The sequence below is a fragment of the Humulus lupulus genome, chromosome 2 (genome assembly GCF_963169125.1).
Source record: "Humulus lupulus chromosome 2, drHumLupu1.1, whole genome shotgun sequence".
Taxonomy (NCBI): domain Eukaryota; kingdom Viridiplantae; phylum Streptophyta; class Magnoliopsida; order Rosales; family Cannabaceae; genus Humulus; species Humulus lupulus.
Window position 1 is genome coordinate 234,224,832 of NC_084794.1, and position 20,770 is coordinate 234,245,601.

The 20,770-nt window shown below is 39.7% G+C and overlaps 1 protein-coding gene across 1 annotated transcript; it reads left to right on the top strand.

Moving 5' to 3' along the window:
* Nucleotides 1–208: 208 nt before the first annotated feature.
* On the top strand, nucleotides 209–3,061 carry LOC133819059 (glutamyl-tRNA reductase 1, chloroplastic-like). The gene is made up of 3 exons (XM_062252214.1): nucleotides 209–651; nucleotides 1,319–1,560; nucleotides 1,723–3,061. Exons 1-3 carry the CDS (start codon nucleotides 375–377, stop codon nucleotides 2,851–2,853), a joined length of 1,650 nt encoding a protein of 549 aa, XP_062108198.1. The 5' UTR covers nucleotides 209–374; the 3' UTR covers nucleotides 2,854–3,061.
* Nucleotides 3,062–20,770: the final 17,709 nt, after the last annotated feature.

The window sequence follows — 20,770 nt, forward strand, 5'->3', positions numbered from 1 at the left end:
CGAACAAAACATTTAAAAAAAATAAAAATATATATTTTTTATTTTGAACAAAATGTGGGGCCAAAAAAGGTCAGAGAGAGAGAGAGAGAGAGAGAGTGTGGATAAAACGTGCGATCCACCAGCCAATGAGAAGACGCAAAAATCAGCAAAGGCCATCAACTCCGTCTCTTTTAAACCTCTTAAGCCCAACACAAACCCATTAAAGACTCACTCCATACAGAGTGAGTGAGTTTCTTATTTTCTTTTCAAATAATAATAATAATAATAATCATAATTTCCATTTCATTTCATTCTTCGCCAACTGCTAAATTCCGAAGTTGTGAAAATTCAGGGTTAGGGCTTTTCTCAGAGGGCGTCGTCTCCGTTTTGAAGCAATGGTCGTCTCAACCAGTTTCGCCGGTGCAAAATTGGAGGCTTTACTGTTGAAGTCTTCTTCGGCTAATACGACGACGTCCTCCTCCTCCAGGGTTGCTTCCTCCTCTTCTCAGCTCTCGCCCTTGTGCAAACCTATTCGTGCCAGAAGAGCCCTATTTCAGAGAGGGAGGATCATTAGGTGCGAGGTCGCTGCTTCTGAGGCTTCGGTTCAGACTGATCAGCCCGGTGGTTCTAATATCTCCGCACTTGAACAGCTCAAGACCTCTGCTGCTGATAGTACGTCTCTCACAATTTATTTTGGGATTTTTTTCATAATTAAAACAATAAGTAAAACTGTACTTTAGTGTGTTTCTGCAAATGCTCTTTGGAGATGGTTATTGCTTTTTGTTTCGATTTTGAATGGTGATTCTTTTGTCTTTCAAACTTGGGTTGGTGAATGCTTTGACTTTCATTTCAATAGGAATTTTTTTTAGTAAAATGTGGAGTTTGAAGATAAATAAATAAAATAGGTGGCGTTTGTATTTGGGAATTTTTAACCACGAGAAGGTTGTCTGTGAATTAGTTTTTTTATATATATAAATATATATTTACGAGCCTTTATTTATATTGGACTATATGGGCTCTGTTATTTTTAACAGCCATACATTTTTTGTAATCTCTTCATTCTATGGTTTTATTATTTATTTTTATGTGATAATTGTTTTAAATTTCATAATATAATCACACATGTTTGTATATTGGAGACAAACCCTGTTCATTTATCTGCAAATTTAGGATTTATCTGTTATTTATATGATTCTTGCCGAGAAAACTTTTCTAAAATGCCATGTTAGTAGCTTTTATTATACAACTTCTGCCCATGGGGTTTTATCGTTCTTTTTCTTTCTTTCTTATTCTTGTTTTGGTTAACTGTTGGAGTGAAACTACTGTATGTTTTTATCAGGGTATACGAAGGAGAGGAGCAGTATTGTGGTCATCGGACTCAGTGTTCACACTACACCTGTTGAAATCCGTGAAAAGCTTGCGATTCCAGAAGCAGAATGGCCTCGAGCCGTAGGAGAGCTTTGCGGTTTAAATCATATAGAAGAAGCTGCTGTTCTCAGTACCTGCAACAGAATGGAGATATATGTAGTAGCTCTATCTCAGCATCGTGGTGTAAAAGAAGTGACAGAGTGGATGTCAAAGGTGCACTCAGAAGCTATATTGTTTTTGTCGTCATTGCCATTATAAGTTTAATGCAGGAATTTATTACTAATAGGTTGGAGAATAAAAACATTTATTAGTTAAATGACAGCACAATTTTTTTTTTAATTTTATCTAACCAGTCTTTTTCGCTTTTGTTGGCAGACAAGTGGTATCCCTACTTCAGAGATTTGCAAGCATCGGTTTCTACTGTATAACAATGATGCAACACAACATCTCTTTGAAGTATCAGCAGGTCTTGACTCTCTTGTCCTTGGAGAAGGTCAAATTCTTGCACAGGTTAAGCAAGTTGTCAAAGTTGGGCAAGGAATTGTTGGCTTTGGTAGGAACATTAGTGGGCTGTTTAAGCATGCAATCACTGTGGGAAAGCGGGTTAGAACTGAGACCAACATTGCTGCAGGTGCAGTTTCTGTGAGCTCTGCTGCTGTTGAACTTGCCTTGATGAAGCTTCCTGAACCATCTCACACTACTGCTCGTATGTTGGTGATTGGAGCTGGAAAGATGGGAAAGCTTGTGATAAAACACTTGGCCGCAAAAGGTTGTACAAAAATGGTGGTTGTGAATAGATCCGAAGAAAGAGTTGCTGCCATCCGTGAGGAGATTAACGGTGTAGAGATTATCTACAAACCCCTTACTGAAATGCTAACTTGTGCTGCTGAAGCAGATGTTGTGTTTACTAGCACAGCATCAGAGACTCCATTGTTTTTGAAACAGCATGTGAAGGATCTTCCTGCTGTTGGTCAAGAAACTGGGGGTTTGAGGCTCTTCGTCGATATTTCTGTTCCTCGGAATGTGGGTTCATGTGTTGGAGAGGTTGAGACTGTGAGAATTTACAATGTTGATGACCTTAAAGAGGTTGTGGCTGCTAATAAAGAAGATCGTCTCCGCAAAGCAATGGAGGCTCAGGCAATTATTGCTGATGAATCAAAACAGTTTGAAGCATGGAGGGACTCACTGGAGACTGTTCCGACCATCAAGAAACTGAGAGCTTATGCTGAAAGAATTAGGGCTGCTGAGCTAGAAAAATGCTTATCAAAGATGGGAGACGATATCTCCAAGAAAACAAGAAAAGCTGTGGATGATCTTAGCCGAGGTATCATGAACAAGCTCCTCCATGGTCCAATGCAACACTTGAGATGTGATGGTAGTGATAGCCGGACTTTGTCAGAAACTCTTGAGAATATGCACGCACTTAATAGAATGTTCAGTCTCGAGACAGAAATATCTGTCTTGGAGCAAAAAATTCGAGCCAAGGTGGAACAAACCCAGAAGTAAGATATTACTATGAAAAACTTTCTTTCACTATACACCTTTATTACTTTCTGATTCTGAACAAGGGGTAACATCCCCATATTCTCATTCTAGTGTTTGCACGGTTGTAACTTTTAGTGCCGTTGATATACAGTGCTTGTCCTTGTGAGGACCTTTCAATTCATTTGTTGTAAGACACTTTTGCGTAACTCTCACTTGGAGTTCCTTTTTATGTCCTTTGCTAATCGGCCTTGTAGAATACTTTGTGAGGAATTATGCGACGAGCTAAATCCATGTAAGGAGTTAGTTTTCCAAATTTCGAGTCTATATCCTATGTTGTGTAAACTCTAAAGTCTCGTAATTAAAATTTACAGATTATTTCAAACAGTGAAACTATATTGTTTCCCCTAAAAAGAAAATATATTGTTGTTACGTTTTTATTACTATCTTTTAAGTTATTTATATCAGTATACTATATTGTGTTAGTGAGAATGCTTTGGCTCCTTGACGTGTTCTTGGAACCTTCCCTTCTCTAGTTTTTTTTTTCTTTTATGGGATTTTCATCCATGATGACCTTTTATTTTTTTTTTTGGGAAAATCTTGGATACGAGTGTGAAAATTATATGGTCATAAGGAACATTCTTGACCTCTGAATCAATGCCATAATATACGTCTCGTTGTTGTTAGCATGAATCTTGCCACAACATATCATTTATTTTAAATAAAATACTCTTGGTGCACTACTTTTTTTTTGTAAAAAGTCACTCTTTGTAATATAAAAGTCTTAACATCAGTCATTAAATCACGAACATCACTTTAGTCCTTACACGACTACCAGCTGCAATTACTGGTTATTCTTCGTATCTTTTTATTGAAATTCGAACTCTTTTTCCATTGCGACTAAATATTTTCGTTCGATATTCATTCTTTATAATATAAAAGTCGTGCATTATGCAAAGTCACTCTTCATAAATCCACCAAGACTTTAGTGCTTTCCCGACTACTATCGTTTCAAGTAGTTCTTCATATTAGTAAGTCATTCTTTAATTAGAATATGATCTCGTTTTCCATTGTGACTAAATGTTTTTGCTCGACATTCGTTCTTTGTAATATCAAAGTCGTGCATACTACATAGTCGCTCTTCATAAACCGACCAAGACTTTTGTGCTTTCCCGACAACTTTTTATCGTTTTAGGTAGTTCTTTGTATAAGTAAGTTGTTCTTTATTAAGAATTTTCCATTGCGACTAAATGTTTTTGCTCAACATTTGTTCTATGTAATATAAAATTCGTGCACACTGCATAACCGGTCTTCATAAATTGACCAAGACTTTAGTGCTTTCTCGACTACTTTCTATCGTTTCTTTGTAAGTCATTCTTTATTAAAATTTATATCGTTTCCATTGCGACTAAATATTTCCGCTCGACATTCGTTCTTTCTAAGAAATCATTCACGAAATAACAATAGTCCTTCTTCATAAGAATTCATACGTTCATTGAAACAAATCACTGACGTAGTCCTGATCGGTATGATAAACATAAACCAATTTGTAATTAGTTGACAAAATTTCAATTTCAGTAGAAGTTGTAAATAACTGTTGGTATTGCTTAATTATTGTGCATGGCAGTACACATTTGAAAATACTGATAGAATCAAACAAGGTCAAATTAAGAAAAAATGCAACTGTTGGGTATTGCTTAATTATTATGCATAGTCTTACATGTGTTGGAAAAATTGATAGATTTAAACAACGTCAAATTAAGATAAATACTAAATATGAGAAAACGATGAATATTAGAAATTTCTTCAATAGTGGACCCGTGGATGTTCCCTTCCCTCTCCAGCTACTATTTTGGGTAATTTTCTCTCCAACACCGTCTCCGCAAAGGGTTTCATCTGGAATTTGAGAGAAACTCTACCTATCCATTTGCACGAATGGATATGTTGTTAGGGAAATCTTGCCAACATTTACAAATTCATTTTACAGTTAAAGAATCCACTGCAGTTAACTAATAAGTCCAGTGTAAGACAAACATTGTGATGAATGACGATTGAAATCAAGGAGGTCATCCTCGCGGGCCATGTAGTCGTAGAGTATGATCCTCCCACTTCCATCGAATCGTTGTCCATTGGCATTGGGACTCCAATCAAGTCGAACCCTACAATTGTTGTGAAAATTTATATACGCAAGTGTACGTATCGCTAACAAGTAATATAATAATAAGTAGAGTATCGTTCCCACAAGAATTGATATTAATTACAAATAATTAAGTCATGATTCTAATTGATTTAAATGATAATTTCATAATTATGAATTAAATAATTAATACTAAAATTAAAGAAAGTAATTAATCACTAGAGCAATTCAGAGATAAAAATATGATTAATTCAATGGATGTAAAAGTTAGGGTTTTAGTTTCATCAACCATCCACTTATGATTTCTAACCAATTTTTAATATTTCTTAATTCTACTGTGATAGCAGATTACAATAATATATTATAGTCTTGCTAGGATCTATAATTCTCTACAACATTTATTTCCTACAACTCTGTGGTAAATCAACATATTGCAGGCATTAAACACGTAATCCCTAAACTACACAAATTATAGAAGTACTCTCGTCCAATATAAATTTGTGATTATCTACCTATAGCATAATTAGCCTTCTCTTCTTAGAGCCTAGGTTAAAATCATCTAAAACATGTAAATGGTGATCAAACATTCACAAGCATTAAGCATAAGATAAATAATTCACAATAGTAGAAAGAAACTCAGAAAAACTGCATTAAGAAATCAAAAGCTTCAAGAAGAATCTGCTAACACACTAAAAATAAGATTAGTTCATGACAAACATAATGGAATCCATCAAACTAAATATAAACATAAACTCAAGACTAAAGAGAATGAAGAAAATAAAGAGATCAAGAAATAAAACTCTCAGATCTTCAATGTTATCTCCAAGGTCTCCAGTAATCTCTGCAATGCACCAATCACCCTCTTAATTAACTCTCAACAAACATTTAAATAGAAACCCTAAAAACTATTTTTCAAAATAAACGACGATTTCGCCCTTCTGATGGCCACGAAAAAATTACATGCGTCGCAGCCCTAGTGTTTAAGCGCCGCGACCCGCCTCTACAAATTTGCACAATCCTGGTCTCGGGTTCCAGCACACGCCCCGACCCTTCAAACTTGTGCCGCAACCCTTGCAATTCCAGAAAACATGTTCTCTCCGTTTTTCCCTTTCGCTGCAGCTCTTCACTTGAGAGCTGCAGCCCTTGACATTAACCTCAAAACTTACTTTTAAGGCTCCAAAATGAACAAGTCTCTCCGCATATGAATCCTCAACTGTCTTCTTGTCAACTTTTAGCATAAATTTCCCAATTGCTATGATTTTTCATTCATTTCCTCAACTCCATGCTTCCTCATTCTATTTCCTACAATCATACCAAAACAAGCGTAATACCGCACAATATTCCACTAAATCGACTCAAACTTACCCTAAACACAAGTTAAAAACTATACTAAAAACTGACTCATCAACAGTCATCATCGAAAATCTTATGAAGGGCATGAACATTCATACATCCTTGAGCAATAGGACACAATTACATCTTGGTTCATCTCTATACCAATGATTGATTGAATTATTCTTCGAATGGAGCCATGTAATGTACCTTCTCAGTAAAAGACGCAATGTCTAGTGCATTCATGGATCTATATCCCACATATTTAATTAAGAAAAAAATACGTTTAAAGGAGTTCATGTACCATCTTTGTTAAAGGCACGACATGAAAGTCTATCACTACAACTCTAACAAAATAATTTCGGTTGTTCGTGTACCATGGGATCACTACAAGGAAAAGATTATGTAGCAACTGATGGTCAGTGACAAGATGAGGGATCGAATAAAGAAAGTCGCGCTCTATAGTTTCAAGTTTTTTTTTATTGACTATATTTTATGATTAGAGAACTTGTAATAATTACTATCTTCAATAAAAATATTTGTTAGTTTAGTATAATTTGGATCTCAAATAAAAATAAGGTGTACTATGAATGAAAATGTACATTATATTTTATATCCTTAGTTAAATAAATGACTTACAAACCCAAAAAAGAAATACATTCCATAAAAAGAAAAAAGAAAAAAGAAAGAAGAAAAAAATACACACACATATATATATATATATATATATATACCAAAACTACATTCTCGACAATGTCATATAATAATATTTAACCTTGAATATATTTGTGCTACACTCAACTTAGGATATCGTCAAGGACTAATTGAAGCACCAACATTAGATTTTCCGTGGTATGAAGACTTAGTTCTATGTCTTCACAAGGAAAATTTGTCCATTCAATCCTTCTCACCAATTTTGTTGCCATCTTCATTTCGTATATCGTGACGTTTGTTATTCTGAACAAAAAATTTCTATCGACGACAGAAGGGAAATGTGAAGTACTATTGTTGAAGCTATCATCCATGGGTGGTCTATTTGCATCTCCTTCTTCTGATGCCATATGATGGATGATCAACTAAAGTAGAAAGATTTAGGATAATATACAAACTGAATAGTGTGGAAGAAGGGAAAGTTTTGAGTAATAATATATGAGGAGTGGTAGTAGTAATATAGCAGGGAACAAAAGAGAATGGATTAAAAGTGGCACACTTGCGTTCCTTGGTAAGTAGATTTTATTAATAAGTTTTAATCCCCAACCATCCCACAATAACGCCACTTGTCAAATCCAATAAATTACCTTTTTAAATACGTAGCTGGAAAAATTGAGCGGTAAGCTATTTTCTTTCTTTGACAACAAGTTATTTCCTTATTTAGGCAGCAAGCTCACTATTACACTATATAATATGGGGACTTTTAATTTCTCATTTCCCTAATTAAGCCAAGAAAAGAAGAACAATGCTTACTGCTTTCAGTAATTATTAATTCTTCATTTCACTCTTCCTATCAGGCCTAAACACACGTCCATCCTTTTCTATCCATTCTCATTTTGTAGATATTTGTTGACTGATGATTTAACAAACGACACCGAGTCACTAAAATGATAAAGATTTATAAGTTTAATGTAAGAACTAAACAACCCAAGGATTTATAGTGGTTCGACCCCAGATGTTGCTAATAACCTACTTCCACTCAGTGTTTTTATTGATGTATTATGAAACTTGCGATCAACGAACTAGAGTTCATTGAGTTTCACAAGCTCCAAAAAATGCTACAAAAGTCGTGTATAAAAAGCACTAGTTCTCTCCGAATATAAATTATTGCATTCCCCCGTAAATGAGTCCCATGAATCCTATTTATAGGCTTAAGGATGCACATATGGGCCAATGGGCCCTGTCTAATTTTGTTACAAGCATATTTGAATAATAACAGTAATGATAATCTGCCTTGTAACTTTAATTGAACTCGGCTGTCGTTACTATGACCAGACCTGGTCGCATATGCCAGCACCTCTTCTGCTGTACTGTTCAAAATCTTTCTTGAATCCATCGAGCAACTTATACTTTGGTCGGTGGCCGGCCTGAATGTAATCACTAAATGTCACATGCAACCCACTTGCTCACTGATTTTGCCACGTCAGCTAGTAAGTATTTTTCATGGTAAACATTTACTCCCAAGTTTATTCAATGTGATCAACATTTAATAAACTTACTCGACCAGCAATCCATATGACCCGTCATATCTGTCAGTACTTTTTCGAAAAAGCAAGTAATTATGACTTTTACAGTTTCCCAAAAATGTTTTGATGGTTATCGCAATTCCCCACACATCGAAACCCTACTCCCATCATCACCTTTTATTACTGCCCCAAGCAGTGTAAATATAATCTGCTGGGGTTTTATTCTCTAATTAACACCCAAATACTTTGTAATATCATTTTATTATCAATAAAAGAATAGAAATCATTTTTTGACTTGGTCAATCACTTTGCTCACACGTTTTATTTTCATGATTATTTGTTTAATATAAACTTCTATTAAATCTTGAGCATATAGCTAATCGTATTTATAGTGGCGTAATCACAATGGAATATAAATATGATTATATGTTCAAATAAGTTAGTCCTAAGATTAGTCAGTGCACAGGATTTACACTGACTTGCCAATCTACGATATGATCTACTTACACATTGTAGTGTTATGTTCTTTCCAGAACATTAGCAAAGTAGATAAGATTAGATGTATTTGTTACATCAGACTTGACCAATATTGACAGTTGATAAGACAAGTAAACATACCATTATTATCTATTCTAGTCATATCATATAGTTGATCACAGGTCAATCCCAAAGTCAAGATCGAGTCATTCATTTTAGTTTTCATCGAACTTGAGGTCGGTCCAGAATTAATGCTCATTTGAGTCATTCAATGCAGATGTTGATTAGATCTAATATTTATCGGCTTGCGTGAAACACGCTAAGATCGTTCTTGACTTTTTAGTTAAAGCCATGTGACCAGTGCTCAGTATTACTGCCGAACTCGACAAGTAGGTCACAACTTCACAGTTAATACTGACACCATTGCAAATTCTGACTAGTTAGTCAGTGCCACGCACAAGTAAGCAATGCAACTAGGCATATATCATATGTCAAATATCCAAATGTAGGGCATTCAGCATGCTTACTTAACAGTTGCTAGCATAATTATGATCATGCACAAACACAGAGACTAAAGCTCTGATCAATTTCATATTAAACATTCACGGCATACCCTAATCACATGCATCACATACTGGGTGCAGTTTCTTACCTCTGGTTCAAGCGAGAAATAACAATTGAACGACCCTTGAGAATGATCAATCCTTTGATCCCTTAGCGATCACCTATTCATAACCAAATATGGGATTCCATCAATAAAATCAATAATAAAGGTTACCGGACCAAGACCTAACCTCCGGAACATCAAATCCCACTAAACCGGGTAGTAGGAACGATCCCGAGGCCTAAGGTTTGAGTTCCCATGCTGAAAACATCATTCTGGCCAAAAATGCTCTTAGTGGCCACGACCCTACATTCACCATGCCGCGGCCCGCCTCCCAAATAGAGGTGCTAGTCTCAAGCTCCTGCACCTTATGCCACGACTTTGCCTCCCAAGCACCGCGACATTGCCTCCCCATCAGCCAAAATCCCCTGTTTTCTCCCATTAAAACCTTGTTTTTCCCTCTTTTAATCCTTCCAAAACTTACTCAAACATCTCCAAATCCAAACCAAGCATTCCCACAACACAATCAACATTCCCACAACAAAACCCAAGCTTTGAACCACCAAAAACCACACCAATTACTCAATTCTATAATCAAAAGTTCTAACTCAAAACTAACTTCAAAATAGAGTATAAATTAGAAATTTAATGGCTGAATCTTACCTCAAGCTCAAGATTAAACCCTCTTCAATGGCTGAACACAAGCCTTGATTCCCACACTTGAATACTTAGCTTCAAAATCTCAAAGGGAAGGAAGAGGAAAATGTTGAACAGATGAAGAAGAAGAAGGTGAAGGAGAAGCTCTATTTTTGCTTAACTTTCCACAGCCTTCTCAAGTTATATCTATCCTTAGGGTGAAAAGACCTAAATGCCCCTAGGCTTATCTTCTATCCTTAACAGCCCCCAAGGGCAAAATTGTCCTTTCCCATCTAATCCCGCTAATCATAATTAATGTCCTCCAATTCCCATTATTCTCAAATGCTAATAAATCACATCCCATTATCCTTTAATTCCCAGCAATGTTCTAATCACCAAATTACCCCGAGACTCACCTCGAGCCCCGAAACCAACCCCGTTTTGACCAAATCGATAACTTGCATTCCATGATCGTCTCATGTCGAATGGCTCGAACAAAACCACATATAATGTGGTATTACTCATAATTCACCCACATGCATGAAAATACACAATTACGCCCTCAACGGCCAAATTACCAAAATGCCCATATAATTAAAAATGAACCCATATGCATGCATTTATCATCATATTATAATATAATTCACATAAACATGCATATAATCATTTAATGGCATAATAAATCAATTATGGTCCTCCCGACCTCCTAATCAAGTCCTAAACCTTGTTAGGGATTTTGGGGCATTACACGTGCCATCTAAATCAATCCCCAAAACACCTTTAGAACGCTGGAATGGTCGTGAACCTAGTTTATGCCATTATAGAATCTGGGGATGTCCCGCTCACGTCCTGAGGAAAAAGGAAGGAAAGCTAGAACCGCGAACTGAAGTTTGCATGTTTGTTTGCTATCCTAAAGGTACTCGGGGTGGACTTTTTTATAGTCATTCAGAAAAGAAAGTGTTTACTTCTACAAATGCTACTATTATGGAAAATGACTATGTCCAAAACTTCAAACCTTGTAGAAAAGTAGTTTTAGAGGAGATGGTTAAAGATTTGACTCCAACCAATTTTCCATTGTCATCAATGCGAGTTGATGATGAAATTCCCACTCTTCATGTCCAACCGATGCAAGTCGATTTAAACGAAGAAAGTACCACTATTCTGAGCAAACTGTCACAGAGCCTCGTCGTAGTGGGAGGGTTTCTAGGAACCCAGTTCGCTATGGATTGGATGGTAAAGCTAATATGGTTGTTGGTGACACTAGTTATGAGGACCCGTTGTCTTTCAAACAGGCAATGGCTAGCCTAGAAAAGGAACTATGGCTCGAAGCCATGAAACAGGAAATGGAGTCCATGTACTCAAATTCCATCTAGGATCTTGTGGAAGCACATAGTGACTTTAGGGCCATTGGGTGCAAGGGGATCTACAAGAAGAAATGAGGTGTTGATGGAAATATCGAGACTTATAAAGCTCGATTAGTGGCAAAGGGTTATACCCAAAGAGAAGGCGTGGATTATGAGGAAACTTTTAGTCCAGTAGCCATGCTCAAGTCCATTCGCATTCGCCTATCCATAGCAGCCGCTCTCGACTATGAGATCTGGAAAATGGATGTCAAGACAGCTTTTCTTAATGGAAAGCTTGACAAAGTCATTTATATGGATCTACCAGAAGGATTTAAAGTAGCTGGACAAGAAGGAAAGGTTTGCAAGTTGAATAGGTCCATCTATGGACTTAAGCAAGCTTCTCGTTCCTGGAATCTTAGGTTTGATGAAATAATCAAAACCTATGTCTTTGAACAAAATATTGATGAGCCTTGTGTTTACCAACTGAAGGCAAATCAAATAGTGGTATTCCTGGTTTTTTATGTGGATGATATCTTACCCATTGGAAACAATGTTAAGAATTATTAGATGTGAAGAATTGGCTGAGCACTCAATTCCACATGAAGGATTTGGGTGAATCAAGTTATGTTCTAGGTATCCAGATTATCAGGGATAGAAAGAACAGACTCTTAGCTCTATCTCAAGCAACTTACATATATAAAGTGCTTGAACGTTTCTTAATGACAAATTCCAAGAAAGGGCGTCTACCGTCCCGCCATGGAATTCATCTTTCAAAGAAGCAGTCTCCCCAGACTCCTGAAGAGGAAGATGCAATGAGAAAAGTTCCTTACGCATCCACAGTTGGAAGTCTGATGTATGCCATGTTGTGTACTAAATCAGATATCTGCTATGCAGTGGCAGTAGTGAGCAGGTATCAGTCAAACCCAGGACCGGAACAGTGGATAACAGTTAAGCATATCCTGAAGTATTTAAGGTGGACTAGGAATTATATGTTAGTCTACAAGGGTGGTGTTCTGGACCCTATAGGCTACGCCGATTCAGATTTTCAAACTGATGTCGATGACAGGAAGTCTACTTCTGGAATGGTGTTTACTCTTGGGGGTGGAGCTGTGATTTGGAGAAGCGTAAAGCAGTCAGCAATCTCAGATTCCACCATGGAGGCTGAGTACATAGTCGCATCAGAAGCAGCTAAGGAAATAGTCTAGCTAAAGAAGTTCTATTCGGATCGTGGTTTTATTCTAGAAATGGATAAATCGCTTGTGTTGTTTTGTGACAATACAGGAGCGATAGCCAACTCAAAAGAACCTCGAAGTCACAAGAGGAGTAAGCATATAGAAAGGAAGTATCACATTATTCGAGAATATGTGGCCAGGGGAGTTGTGAAGGTTATGAAGATTGCAGCTGAAGACAATCTTGCAGATCCGTTTATAAAGACACTAACAGAAGCTACATTTGATAAGCATATCAAGGAAATGGGATTAGTAGAATTAAGGCATTAGTTTCAATTAGTGCAAGTGGGAGTTTGTTGGGGTTTTATGCCCTAATTAAAACCCAAATTCTTTGTAATCTCATTTTATTATCAATAAAAGAATAGAAATTATTTTTTGACTTGGTAAATCACTTTGCTCACATGTTTTATTTTCATGATTATTTGTTTAATATAAAATTCTATTAAATCCCGAGCATATAGCTAATCGTATTTATAGTGACGTAATCACAGTGGAATATAAATATGAATATATGTTCAAAATAAGTTAGTCCTAAGATTAGTTAGTGCACATGATTTACACTGGCTTGCCAATCTACGATATGATCTACTTACACATTGTAGTGTTATGTTCTTTCCAGAACATTAGCAAAGTAGATAAGATCGGATGTATTTGTTACATCAGACTTGACTGATATTGACAGTTGATAAGACAAGTAAACATACCATTATTATCTATTCTAGTCATATCATATAGTTGACCATAGGTCAATTCATTCTCAATTCTGAGTGGTTAGTATTCTAACTGATTGAATTATTTGAGTTCTTTGACTTGTTCGTTACTAGCTTACCCTACGGACTAGCCCATACTTACATCTTGGGAACTCGGTAGTATAATTGACTGGGAGTGTTAATCAAAGATATGAACAATTATAGCTTCTGATGAAGAAGTGAAACGATGGTTTCCTTTTAGTTTGGTTCAAGGTGTTAAATGATAGAGATCTCATTTCAGTAATTAAATTAGTTTACTGAATATCATTTACAAGGAACTAAGTGTTTTAAGGATATAATACAATGTGGGGTAAAACGGTATTTTAGTCCCATCTCATTGTAGACCGTCTATAGAGGATTGAGTGACAATTATGGTTGTAACAATGGATAATTAATAGCGTATCTATATTTGTTATAGAGTGTTCTATGAATTGAAGAGTGCAATTCCGAGTCTATAGTGGAGTCACGAGGAATTAATAAGTTAGTAAATTTATTTGTTAGATTTATGATAACTTATTGGAGCTTGATTTCATAAGCCCATAGTCCCCTATTGTACCTTGGATAAAATCATCTAGATAGTCTCAATTAATTGATTTAGTTATCAATTAGAATTATCAAAGTTGACCAGGTCAGTTTTGGATAGTTTCATAGAGTTGTGTAATTTTGAGAAGAAAAGAGAAATTATGGCAGATTTATTAATTAAGATAAATTGCTATCTAAATTAATAAATAAGTTTAAATCAAGGTTCAAATTATAAATAAATAATTTGATAAATGATTTAAATAATTAAATCAATAGAAAATAATACATGTTGTTGACGGTGAGAACTCGTCAACCAAGTTAAGTTAGAAAAATAGAATTGTAGAGATTATCAAAAGAAAAACTTTAAAGATCTAAATGGAAACTCAAAGAACACTTGCAGAAGAAAAATGGTGAATTGAATTTGTATTTCTTATGGTGTAGTGCTACAGTGTTTTTTCCAACCCCCCTCCAAGAGGAAGTGGAATTCCTTTTATAGTGGGCTCTAATGGCCCTTGATACAATGTGGTCCAAGGGACCAGATAGTACACAAGTACAGTTTCAGGAGAGTGGTATTAGGTGTAGTGGTGTTGGCTCCAGTACATGATCAGGTTTGGTGGGAGCACCTCCACTTTAGTACTTGATTATGCCTCCACTACTTGCCCAGTACGAGTGTCAGGAGAAGTGGCACCAGATGTAGTGGTGCAGGTGGCTGTGGTGTCGACCCTGACACATGGTCGATGACGAACAGGTAGTGCCTTTGCCATTGGTACTAACTTGTACCACCAATACCTGTCTAGTACGGACCCCAGAATCACGCCCCTGTGCTCTTCCTGGTCGTACAACCCGTTCCCATACACGTGCTTTGTATTTGAAGGTCTCTCTCGTGTATTCAAGATATGCCCTTGCTCCAACCCCTTTTCATTTTGCGAAATATAAGTGTACTTGCAGCTTTGAGTATGCTAAGCAGGGGGGTGTCATACCCTGCTGGGGACACCTTCCATAGAGAGTAAAGAAGGGCCTCATCAGTGGGGCCTATGCTCATAACATAGGGGATGCAGGAGTGTGGGCGTAGCCAAGGTGTGCCCTGCGGACGACCTCGTGGGAGTGGCCTCGTGGATACTGGAGCATGGACGCAGTCGAGGTGAGGCCCTGCGGATGGTGGGCGCGCTGAGCCGAGGCGAGGCCCTGGGGATTGCCTCACGAGATGGCCTTGCAGGAGGGTTCCTCACAAATGATGAGTGCACTGAGCCGAGGCGAGGCCCTGCGGATGGCCTCGCGGGTGACGGATGCGCCAAGGCAAGGCGAGGCCCTGCGGATGGCCTCGCGGGAGAGGCCTTGCTTGATGGCCTCGTGGGAGAGGCCTTGCGTGATGGCCTCACGGGTGACGGATGCGCCAAGGTGAGGCGAGGCCCTGCGGATGGCCTCGTGGGAGGGGCCTCGCGGATGATGGATGCGCCAAGGCGAGGCAAGGCTCTTGCCAGGTGCGTCGAGGTGTGGTGAGACAATGGTCTCGCGAGACAGTTGCGGAATATCAGGGGTGCGCGAGACCCTCACGCACCTGCGAGGCACCACATGCACCTGCGAGGCTACATGGGCGAGGCGCTATGTGTATTTGCGAGGTGTCGTATGCGCCCGTGAGGTGCGAGGCACCTTGGCTGGTGCAAGGCGACGAGTCCCGCGAGACGTCTGGGATGTTCGTGGGGGTCTGAGGCGAAGTGGTCATTTGGAGCAAGGTCGATTTGAGCACTAATTTGAGGGTTCAAATGGACTTCAAACATGGTTGCTTTGGACCTTCCAAGGACCTGAGGCATGAGAGGTGGGTTCTTTACCGGTGTTGACTTTTGAGTATCCACACTTGCCCCCCAGTCTAGGAGAGGTCCTTTAGGTGCTCTGGTAGACTCTTCTCTTTGATTCTTATAAATAGGCCCTCATGCCAAGCCTATTATTTAAACTTCATCTCCCCAGCTTAGTGGCATTTAGATCCTTGCTCCTTTCAAGAGGTAAGGGGTTCAATCCCCCACAACCTCACTTTTTTCTATAGTTTCCTCCCTTTTTTTTTATATATATTTGAGCTAATTTTTGGTATGTTTATATCCCTTCATATATTTGAAGGCTAACACATCTTTTCTATTTATTTTTGCAGACGCGTACTTTCGACCACTTGCCTCTATTTGACTGTGACGATGCTTTTGGCCCTCGACCTCCTTTTGACCACGTCAACGCCCCATTTTACTTGCTTGAGGTATACTTTCTTTCTCCCCTATGTTTATTGGGTCCACATTAGCACCACTCGGGATGGGGTACTTTGGCCTGAGCTCGTCGTGAGTTAGCCTTCATGCATGCCCCTTTATTCACACCCCATAGTGGGTCAATTAGAGCATTTGTGCCTAGAGGTTTTGAGCCCATTCCTTTGTGTTTTGTAGCAATCCTCTCATTTATACGTGAACCCTTTTTGCTTTCGGGACGAGGTCTCATGGCAAGTGAAGGTCCGTTCGGCATTCCTCCAGGGGTTGAGTTTGTTGACTTGTCTTCAGACTCAAAGTCCCTTGAGGAAAATCCTTACCATGACCATGACACCTTAAGGCGGGCCCGTATTCGTCATCTTGGGCATATGGCTGAACTTAGGCGTAAAATTTGGGTGGTAGAGAGCGAAATTGACTCGGTGTTGAGAGGAGACGGGGTACCTTTCCCTCTTGACCTTAGTGACCATGTAGCGAACATTAGGGTGACCCTTTTAGATTTGCAGGGGGAGTTGGAGTTTATGGAGGGACATCTTCCGCCTGAGCCTCCTAGCCTATCCTTGCCTGATGACTGTCATGGGGCTGCTCCTGCTTCTCTTCAGCCATTACTTTCGATCTTCCCTAGTTTAGCGCTTCCGCAGCTAGTGCCCCAGTGGAAGACTCTTGCTAGGAAGAGAAAATGGAGGGTTAAGTGTTCTGTCTCCTCCTCACCTTTTCTTTTGGTTTTGCAGATATGCCGAAGAGAGGACGACGACAGGTGTCCGTTAATGACAGGGATGATTCCCCCCTATTGGCATCCACCCTAGTGTCCAACGTGTCTGAAAATAAATTGATGGAAATTGTAGAGCACTACCGTGTTCCTCTGGAGTATGCATTATACACCCCTTCGGACAAGTGCCGAGCTGATTGCCCTAATTTCGGCTTCGTGGCCCTTAACAAGCATATCCTGAAGGTGGGTGGTACCATCCCATTACACCCGTTCTTCGTTGCGGTTCTCAACTGTTTTGACCTCGCTCCACTTCAGCTGGCACCCAATAGTTGGCTGACCTTGAGCTGCCTCTTTATCGCGTTTATGGAACTCGCCAAACGTGCTCCTACGACCCAAGAGGTGCACTTCTTGTACAATCTCATGCCCTCTCCCAAATCCAAGGGCTTTTATTTCCTGCAAAAAGCCAATAATAAAGTCCCTTTGATAGATGGCGCAGTGTCCAACCCGGGGTCCTGGAAGCAGGACTATTTCTTTGTGAAAGGCCCTCTTTATGTTCGTGAGCACTTCTGTTCTGCTCCCAGTAAGTACCTCGAGCCACCTTTTCTTATTTTTTTTTTTGGTTGAAACTTATTGTTTTATAACTTATGTTAGTGTCGACAATGGTGTGGATCGTGCAGAACAGTTCGCCATACCTGTAGTTGTTGGGTTGGAGGCGAACGCCGTGAACGACCTTATCAGTGCTGACCCCGCCGTGAGAAAGGCTGCATACCTATTCACTGTGGAAAATCTTAACATTCACAAGCTATCCCCGTTTTCCAATCCCAGGTTGCTGTGGACTATTCCTGGGTCAAAGAAGATGAAGGCTGCCTCGATTGAGCCTCGTTCGGGTGAAGGTGAGGCTGATGGTGTGCCAGAGGGAGTCTCCCTTGGACACGGGCAACCTTACCAGCTATCTTCGTCCCTCGAGGGATGTCCTCCATTTGTCCCTTTCGACCCTGACATGGCTTCCCAATCCCAAGGTCAACAGGCCATGCCGGGGCACTTTGTTTGCCCCGACCCCGCGGACTTTGACGCTTTTCCTCAGGCTCCCCTAGACCCCGGTCCATCGGGGGCTTACTTTCCCGATCTTCCTACACCCCCTCCTAATCTACCCGGGGCTCATTTTTCTGATCTTCCCACGCCCCTTACTGTTTCGGTGAGCGGGTCGTCTGTCCTTACCCAGCCATGTACCCTTGGCTCAGAAGGGGCGCCTTGGGTGGGTCGCACGGCGGCCTCTTACGGGCGGCGGTATGTGCAGATCGCCTCAGACCTCCCAGAAGCTGATTGGAGTGGTCTTGGGAGTTTTGCCATGTAGGATCTTGGGGAGACTCTTACGTGCACTATTGCTTGGGTGAGTTCATGCATCTTGTGTCGGCCTTATCTTTTTTTAATTCCCTCTTTTTGTTCCCGGAGGTGCCTACAGCGCTTGGTCGAGGTATCACATTGAAGCTGGGGCAATCTTACCCTTGCATGACTTTTTCCGAGGGGTGGCCAATTATTTTGAGGTCGCCACTTTCCAAATAACACCCAACGGATATAGAGTACTTTCAGCACTCTATATCCTATACAACCACAAAAAGTGGCCTGTGCCTACTCCACATGAGATCAACTACCTGTTCGATCTCAAATCCAACCCCAATATGAACAACACGGGGTTCTTCCAATTTTTCCACTAGAAATCTGCTCGCACATTCCTGAGTGATATTACCTACAAGTCCAATGTAGGAAGGTACTTCCAAGAGTACTTCCATACAACCAACTTGGTTGCTAACAACCTGGCCTTCACTCGAGGAGGTAAACTTTTAATCTTTGATCGACCTTTCACTAGTCATTTTTTCGTCTTTCCTTGTCCTTAGTTGTTTTTGTGCTGCATCTAGGCCCATGGTACTGACCAGACCCCACTCCAGAAATGGAGATAAGAGCTGCAGCCTTGGCCAATATGACCAATACAGATAAAAGCATCAAGGAGCTGGTCACGGAGAGCAATTTAAGGCTGGTCGGCCTTTTAGAACCTCACCAGGAAGTGAGGGAATCCACCGCGGGGAGTGCCACTGGAGAGGTCACTGACGGACAAGACATCCCCAAGCAGCATCAAGATGTGTCACAACCGTAGAGGCAGTGACCAACAGGAGTGACCATCCAAGAATCAACCCCTATCACTCGAGCTGCTAATACCCCTACCCAACATGGGAGGGGAAAACAAAAATGACCTGAATACACCCACCCTATACTTGAATCTTCAGACGAGAACAATATAGATTTCTCACACCTAGATAATCTGCCCATCCCTTGTCATTTATTTGATAGGGATGGCAAGTTTAAATTTACGACCAGTAGTTTTAGCTTGGACTTCTTCAAGGCAGATAATGAGTGTAGCAGTAGTTCTTTAGATAGTGTAATGACCAGTAATAATAGTTCGGGTATACTACTTAGAATTTCTCTTTACTTTATTCCTTTATTGTGCCAAATTATCTTTAACATTCTTGCTCGTTTGTTCTTGTTTTCCAATCATGCCATCTGATGATGCCTTCGACATCTACGCCTCCATAGACGCTCCTCCGAGCAGGAAGAAGTCAAGTGCCACCAAGGGAAATTTCGTCATTTTCCAAATCCCGCTTATTCCTCGAGTGTTCCTATAAATCCCCGTTTAATCCCAACATGTCCAAATAATTGCTAAATTACTACCCGTTACCCGGTAATTCCCGATCACATATAACATTCCCAAAATACCCCTAGGCTTTTCCCAAGCCTAATATTTGATCCCGTTGTGACTTTCTAGCGAAACTGCTCCCTAGGACCACCTCAGATCATGCACCATGAATATGTCACCACTCACTTGTGGTATCAATCAAAATATACAAAAATATTACATTTATGCCCTCAACGGGCTAAAATTACAAATATGCCCCTAATAGCCAAATGGGGCCCACATGCATATTTAATTCACCTAAACATGCATTTATAATCACATAATCATCAAATTCATATATTAACATAATTAAATCAATTATTTCCCTCCAGGCATGCTAATCAAGGCCTGAAGCCTTATTAGCAAATTTGGGACGCTACAACTATCCCCTCCTTACAGAAATTTTGTCCTCGAAATTACCTGAATAACTCGGGATACCGATCCTGCATATCTGTCTCAAGTTCTCAAGTCACCTATTCCACTTTGCTGTTCCTCCTTAACACTTTTACTAAAGCGATGGTCTTTCTCCGCAAGACTTTATCTTTTCAGTCGAAAATCTGAACCGACTTCTCTTCATACAATAAATCCTGATCCAGCTCCAAGTTCTTGTAACTCAACACGTGCGTAGAATCTGGGACATACTTCCGGAGCATGGATACATGAAGCACATTGTGAACCCCTGATAGAGCTGGAGGCATCGCCAATCTGTAAGCTACCTCTTCAACCCATTCCAGAATCTCAAAGGGGCCAACAAACCTAGGGCTCAGCTTGCCTCACACACCAAACCGTTTCACCCCTCTCAAGGGAGAAACTCTGAGAAACATCTGGTCACCGACTTGAAACTCTACACTCATGTGTCTCAAGTCTGAGTAAATCTTCTACCGACTCTAGGAGGCTAGCATTCAAGCTCTAATCTTTTCGATCACCTCATTGGTCCTTTGAACAACCTCAGGACCTAAATATCTTCTCTCACTAGTCTCATCCCAATGGATGGGTGATCTACACTTCCTCCCATATAACATCTCATACGGAGCCACTCCGATGGTCGCCTGATAACT

Excerpts from the sequence above, each read along its gene's own strand:
- LOC133819059 (XM_062252214.1), top strand. The coding sequence starts at position 375 with ATGGTCGTCTCAACCAGTTTCGCCGGTGCAAAATTGGAGGCTTTACTG. Across the intron at positions 652-1,318 it reads CAAGACCTCTGCTGCTGATA|GGTATACGAAGGAGAGGAGC; the intron begins GTACGTCTCTCA and ends TGTTTTTATCAG. Across the intron at positions 1,561-1,722 it reads TGACAGAGTGGATGTCAAAG|ACAAGTGGTATCCCTACTTC; the intron begins GTGCACTCAGAA and ends TTTTGTTGGCAG.